We start from the raw sequence: 7,370 nt of genomic DNA on the forward strand, positions 1-7,370 counted from the left end.
ATATAACAAAAATATTGTGTATAAAAGCTTCAAATCAAGGATTAGCCTAAATTGGCAATAACTACAACTTAAATTAAAAATTATACCCAACTAGATCTTTACTGTGGCTATGCAACTTCTTGTTTTGTGGCCTGTAGGTTTTTACTGAGATAATAACCTATTATCTCTTGCTCTTCTCTCACCCTTCTGCCACCACAAAAACAAAGGAATAAACCAATCAGCTCTTCAGCTTCCTTTCTCAGGGTTGTCTTTGGCAGTGCTTCCAAATTTTGAAAGCAAAAGAAACTGCTAAAGTAAAGAATAAGATGAAAACACTATATATGATGTATGAAAATCAATCTAAGACTATGAACTGAGAAAGAAAATACCAGAAGGAAGGCTGAGTAGCAGTCTACCCTCGACAGCAACAGAAAATACAAAATGGGGGTTGGGGAAGCAGCTGTTACTCCTCTGGCCCTTCTTCCACATTATTTCCCGATTAGAAGAGTATGGAACCAAAATTTCAAACTCTGAAAAAGGTAATGACTTTGGAGAAGGAGCTAGGGAAGTGAATAAATGATAAAGAAGTACAGCAGTAGCTTCAGCTGTCAATGAGTTTCTTTGCTCTGGCATTGGCAATGTCAATACGATCTTTGTTGGTGTCAGCCTTTTCTGTGATCCGTTCTATTTGTTTGTTTTGAGCTTCGATCTCAGTGCCTATGTCCAGAGCCATATTTTTCAGATTTCCCAGGATACTGCCCACTTGAGTCAGGTTCTCTTCCATTTCATCTTCTCTGGCATCATTAGTTATACGTTTAATGTATCCTCCGCTGGCTGCTCCTGTTGTTGGTTGCTGAGGCTGACCATTTGCCGCCCGGCCTGGCTGCTTAGATATTACGTTGCTAGGTGAGTTGTCTCCGCCATCTCCCCATGTCGTCTTATAGGCCTTACCAGACTCAAAGTTCTTTGTTCTATTACATGGGCAAACACAAAGGCCACAGCACTTGTTGAGCTCTGTTAAAGTCTTCTCTGCCTCTCTCATGTCTTTATTTATTTGGTCCATGCCTTCTTCTATGCGATTTAGTTGTTCCCCTTGTTCATCCAGCATAGTGATGGTCTCGATTCCTGCATCCTGAGACTCAATGGCTAAACCCAGGATTCTCCTTGTACTTTCCAGAGACTCATCAGTAACCTGGTGAGCCCTCTGCTGAATTTCTTCTGATGACAGATTATCCATGATGAATCAAAACTGTATCAGGCACAGAAACAGAAATGTAGATATTCAAGCGGTTCCGGTCACTCCTCTCCGGCCTCGGCAGCTCGGACACCCCCAGACCGGACCTCTGATTACTGTATGTCTTTACGCAGATTGATCAGTAAGAAAAAATTCTAAGTCTACTATTATTGGTTGCAACCACCCTGGCTAAGAAACTGTAGGAATTCTAGAAGTCTGACCAAGGAGTTTAGAAATGGTAAAGGGTAATTGCTTCCATGAGTTCTCACGGTGGTGACGAGTATTAAAAACAATAAACACTGCCATTTATTGCGCATTTATTGTGTGTCACATCCAATTCCCAGTACTTTAGCTATATTAACTCATTTAACCCTCACAGTAATCGTACCATGTAGGTACAGTATTATCCCCATTGTACTGCTGAGGAGACTGAGGAACACAGTTCAATTCACTGTAACAAAGCAGCTAAAACGCATCTCTGGAAAGGATACATAACTTTCCCAAGTTCACACAGTAAGAGGAGGACCCAGCGTCTCTGCCACTTTCCTTTCAAGAAATGATGGTTCCTCGAACTAGGATAGTTGTTTTAGGTACAGAGAGAAACGTATATTTAGGAAGAGTATACACAGGAGAGTCTGTAAGAAAAGACTCTCCCCTAGGACGGGAAGAGCACTGCCTCCGGCTGTCTTAAACGAGGAACACTTAGCATTAATAGTAATAACAGCTAACATTTATTGATGTTACTATGATATAAATCCAGATGTAGCTTAACTAGCATTTACTGAGCACTTCCTGTTTGCTTCTATTTGCTAAGTTCTGTGCTAGGTTTTTACACCTACATAATAATACTAATATAAACTCACGTGTTGAATCTTCTGTCTTTGATATTTTATGGATTTTCATCAAACTCTGTCCTTTACTTAGAGGACAAAGGGCAGAATTTTGGTTTTAAATCAAAGAAGAAAGGAAAGTCAGAGTCACCATGGACTCTGGACTCGGATCCATGCTGTGTCCCCTTTCCCCTCTGCCTCGTGCCAGCTGTGTGTTCCTGGGTAAGTTGTCTCACCTTCCTGTCCCTCACTTGCCTCATCAGTAAAGGGAAGATGATGACACCAACATCCCTGGGCTGCTCAGTGCTGACTAGACCTGGTATTATATGATGGCCCCAGTGCTGCCCTGCCCGGGGAAGGTGCCCCACAGACGGCCCCTGTGCCCAAAGGTGTCCGGCATCCTCTGGCTGTCTGGGCGCCCTCCCTCCTCCCTCGACAGTCAGTCAACCTGATTTGAGGAGCGGCTCAATTTGACGTATTGGTAACAAAACACAGGAAGACAGAAAGAAGAGACGTAGAATTGTGAGTGTGAGAAAAGTAGGTATATGTTCCTTAGTCAATATTCTCATATGTAATTTTAAAACTCATTTTACAATTCACTAAGATTTTTGTTAAGAGCTTGGAATTTTAATTGTGCCACTGGATGTCACTGTTGATAAATGCACACTTAGGTAAAGCAGTGTCAATTGTTGGCTATAAAAAACATAACTTAAAAGCAAATCAGCTATTCAGCATTGATAATTGTGGAGATATTCTCATTTTATAGTTGAGGTAATACCATTTTCAAAACTCCCTTCCAGCAAAATTCTCCTGTTTGTCTAAACATATCCTATCTGCTTAGTCACACCTGAAAAACCACCAGAACAAGCTGATTTTTAGACTGTATTAATCTTTGTTTGGAAAATTCATAAAATGATTACACATACACATTAAAAAAACCCAGCCTATGATATATCTCAGCAAATACTTGAACGATCGTATATGAATATTGTTATTTATCCAGACAGAATAATCTAGGACACATACAAACACATATGCACAAATAACATTTGAAAAAAATATTGGAAAAAGAAATAACTAAAGGAAGACGTGGGTCAGAGCCCGTGTGTTCATATCTGCTGTGTCACAGTCAGACGACGAAACAGGCTCCCTGGATGCGCAGCAAGACCGTGCAAGGACATATGGGATAAGGCTGAAAATCACCAGGGCTGGGTCCTAACAGGGCTTCAGGTCTTTAAATGCAAAAGAAAATCCATTCATTCACGGCTTCACAAAGTAGCAGACCACAGGCGCGAGGCCCTGTGCAGCCCTCCTTCACTGCCTTCTACTCACTTTTTGTAACACGAGGGGGACTTTCACGCCAGGGTCTTTCCTGCGGTCATTTTCCAGGAGGACTGTGAGTGGAACTCCAAAAATCCCACTGTCTTCAATGTAGAATCGTCAGGGGGAAAGAAAAAAGAATCAGAAAGCACCACTTTATTCCAATGTGTCAAAAAGTCTTAAGAAGCAATCAGTCTTTTTAGTTACCTCGCCCTTTTACTTTCTCTGTTTTGTTTCTTTTCAGCTGAATTCCAAAGGCATCGAAGAAGGCAGTCAGCTCAATCAGAGAGAGGTGTCGGATTTTCTTCATGTCTTCAGCAGACAGATCTCCTGCTTCGGTTAAGCCAAATCGGGTTTTCTGAACAATGAGTTTCTGAAATATAAAATGAAGGTGTTGTTTTTTATGGCAAAGGAAAATTATTATACCTTCATTCAAATGCCACCTGGATGTTCTAAATCTATATAGCAAAAAATCTCTAAGGAGCACAATGAATCATAGAAACATTATGAATATGCTTTTTAGAACATTTGCAGATCACTACTGTGCTAATTAGAAACAAGACAGTAGTCTGAAGTATATGATAACACTGCCGTTGCAACTGTGGAAACTACCGTCTTACAGGGAACATCCTGTACTGTCAAACAACATATATGCCAAGCACTACGTGGAATGTACATAGCATGGCCCTTAGCCTGGATCACACATGACACACACACACACACACACACACACACACACACACACACACCAGGCAACATATCTAGATAAGTCTCAGGAGAGCTTTAGATGTATCTTTTTTCGGGGTTAGGGGGTCAATCCTTAGATCAGGCTTCATCTATTTCGTTCTGCGTACTTTAAAAGATTTTACTAATCTCCCAATTTATACCGATTACATGCGCTTGCTTAGACAACAGTTTTTCTATCTTAAAAATCACATTTAAGATGATTCCAATTTCTTAAAAAAGCCAAAATGCACATAATGCATTTATGCAAATAATTCAACTATGATTTTGAAGACAATGATACTATTATATTCTCCATTTCCACACTAAGAAACGAAATACACCAAAACAATGACAATGAACCCTTCAACAATCCAGAAATATTGTGAAGAATCTAAGCAGTAAAGCAAGACTGTTCTTTTTTTTTTTTTTTTGAGACAGAGTCTGTCTCTGTTGCCCGGTCTAGAGTGCCGTGGCATCAGCCTAGCTCACAGCAACCTCAAACTCCTGGGCTCAAGCGATCCTCCTGCCTCAGTCTCCCGAGTAGCTGGGACTACAGGCATGTACCACCATGCCTAGCTAATTTTTTCTATATATTTCTTTCTATTTTTTAGTAGAGACGGGGTCTCGCTCTTGTTCAGGCTGGTCTCAAACTCCTGTCCTTGAGCGATCCACCCGCCTCGGCCTCCCAGAGTGCTAGGATTACAGGCGTGAGCCACCGTGCCTGGCCAAGACTGTTCTTACGTACTATCCACAGGTACACTTTGCTCTCAGAAAGCCTGGTGTTGAAAAAAATGCTAAAGTAGAAAAATCCCATAGCTACTTGAATTACAAAGCTTTAAGTATACATTCTCCACAGGGGTTCTCTAAATTAGAGGTTCCTTGGGGTTTTCAAACCATCTACTCATTCATTCATTCATTCATTCATTCAACAATTGTTCCTTGGAACCCCAAGCATTTAAAAGTAAAACTACAAAATGTAGAATGCAATTTGGGGAATATCTTGTGCTATGAAACACTTATTTTACCTTCTTTTGGAAACCAAAGCCCCACATGAAAGTCATACATAACAACAACAATATAAGCAAGACCTGCAATCATTTATCGAGCAATTACTGTTGTGCTAAACCCTCCGAAAAGCTCTTCGTGGGAAGTCGACCTGCATCCCAGGTGAGCCACACCTCAGGAGGCAGCGACTTTGATTAGGAGACCTGGGCCAGCATCCTCTCCTGGATGATTCTCTCTAGAGATAAGGAGGGACTACCGCTGAAACCAGAGTGCTACTGGCTTCCTTCTTTGCCCTAGAATGCCACTTTGCCCTCCAACCTGGAGACTGCTTAGGCACCAGGGAGGGTTTTGGAGTTTGACACACTTAGGTTTAAATCCTGTTTCTGCCTCCTACCACCTGTGGGGCTTTGGACATGTTACCTAGCCTCCCTGGCCTCAGTTTCCTCAGCTGTCAATTGTGAATAAGCACTAGAGCCCACCTTACAATTAGAACACCCAGCACAGCGTTAGGCCCGTAGAAGGTGCTCAGTGAGTCTTAGAGAGTTCTTCCCCGTCCTCTTCCTCTCCTCTGTCAAGGAGGGGTTGCCTGGGAATGGTCCAGGTCACCTGGTGCAGAGTCTGTTTCTAGATGACTCATTCCTTTAGCTCTGCAACTGTCTGGGCTCTGCTCATCCTGCCTCCAGCCCTGATCAGCACAGAATACTCGGGACTCCACAGCAGTTCTCACACATGCATTTATTGAACAGCAAATGGATCAAGGTAACACAGCTCTATATTAGGCTTCCGGGATACAATATCCTGGATATATATAAGAGGATTTGAGGCTAACATAGTATATAGCTCTCTTTGTGTATCGCATAATAATATCAATTCTTGAATTGGTTTTAATGAGTTTTTAGCGTCTGTTCTATGAGCTCTAACTTCTTGATGTTATGACTGTGACTTTCTGCCGTACTCCTTCTGATATGTGGCTTATGGAGGCACAGGTGCAGGAAATTAGGGTCTGTATTGACTTATAAGTGAATTAAGGATATAAAATGCAAGAAAGCTCACAAGCCAGGTGGAAATCCTATTATATCTATAAAACAGTATTTAAGCACACACCCTCATAACCTTTCCTCAGCCAAGGCTGCCAGGTACAGCCAGACAGGCTGTGCACTGCACAACAAATCATACCCCAAATAACAGCCCAAATGGTGGTATGCAGTGCTGATAACAGCCCAGCTTCCCTAATCCCCTCGTGCACACACAGAGATATTAAAAAAAAAGAAATCCTAGTTTTGTCCCATGGAAAAGTCACAGGAAGTTACTGGAATAATCAAGAAAAGTTTTGCTTACAGTTAAAGCATAGTCTTCTTTCTTAATCTCTGACTTCTTAAGTTTATTTCTTTTCGGAGCCTCCGTAACCATTTCTGAATAAGACACTTCAAAAGACAGTTCTTCAGCCTCTGGTGGAACGTTCTTTTCCAAATAATCATCATCTAAAAAACCAAAGAATATAGAACATTTGATATGCCATTTAATCGACCAACACCATTTTCTGTAAAATAAACACAAACTATTTACAAGTTAATCCACAAACACGTCGGAATGTTGATATCCAAGGAAGAGCAGTGGAGATGTGCCCACAATAGTTCAGTTAAATAATAATGTGGTGTCATTGGACTTCCATAGGAACATGTTTTTATCATCATTATCCAAACAAACTTTGTATTTAATCTGACTTTTTAAATTTTAGATTTTTATGTCTCATGAAACTCGCTGATTATTAAAGGGAAGTCCAAAAATGGAATATTTATTTATATTATTATGATATTAAAATTAAGCCCACCTGGACCCAATGTGACTGTTATCAGGGCATGAGAAATTTAAAGCAGAGAAAGAAAGGGTGGAATCCTAGAATTCCTCTCCACTCTACTGCTCTTGTCCCCCCGCCCCCCAAACAATGGAATATTTGCCTCTTAAGATTTGTTCAAATTTAATTTGGATTTCACTGCTGTTTGTTAAGGCGAATTAATTTGAACTTCTGTAATTTGATATTGGTTACCTGACCTTGTATGATATGCATTGAGAAAAAGCTGAATGGGTTACAAGCAATGCTCCTTATACATTCTTTTCCTCAAGCTAGTTTGAACATTAAGACAAAGATTCCTTGATCAAAACCAAGTGAATCATTTTAACGATAATGATTCTACCAATCCATGAGCAAGGTAGGTTTTTCCATCTGTTTACATCTTCTACAATTTCTTTTTTTAGTGTTTCGTAGTTCTCCCTGT

At 40.7% G+C, this 7,370-nt stretch overlaps 2 protein-coding genes across 2 annotated transcripts in view; both read right to left on the reverse strand.

The window, feature by feature from the left end:
- The window catches only part of ARHGAP28 (Rho GTPase activating protein 28), a 180,298-nt gene that overhangs the window by 35,442 nt on the left and 137,486 nt on the right, over window positions 1–7,370 (reverse strand). Inside the window, exons 7-9 of the mRNA XM_012652101.1 lie at window positions 6,433–6,575; window positions 3,571–3,736; window positions 3,376–3,467 (exon numbers count right to left, since the gene is read on the reverse strand). Coding sequence (XP_012507555.1) covers window positions 3,376–3,467; window positions 3,571–3,736; window positions 6,433–6,575 — 401 coding nt within the window. The remainder of the gene's footprint in view (window positions 1–3,375; window positions 3,468–3,570; window positions 3,737–6,432; window positions 6,576–7,370) is intronic.
- LOC105816620 (synaptosomal-associated protein 23) lies at window positions 199–1,266 on the reverse strand. Its single transcript, XM_012652102.1, has one exon. It carries the CDS (start codon window positions 1,214–1,216, stop codon window positions 581–583), a length of 636 nt encoding a protein of 211 aa, XP_012507556.1. The 5' UTR covers window positions 1,217–1,266; the 3' UTR covers window positions 199–580.

Source organism: Propithecus coquereli, unplaced genomic scaffold, assembly GCF_000956105.1.
Source record: "Propithecus coquereli isolate 6110/MARCELLA unplaced genomic scaffold, Pcoq_1.0 Scaffold38, whole genome shotgun sequence".
Lineage (NCBI taxonomy): Eukaryota > Metazoa > Chordata > Mammalia > Primates > Indriidae > Propithecus > Propithecus coquereli.

Bases quoted from the DNA above. Each gene is read 5' to 3' on its own strand.
- LOC105816620 (XM_012652102.1), bottom strand. From the start codon at position 1,216: ATGGATAATCTGTCATCAGAAGAAATTCAGCAGAGGGCTCACCAGGTT.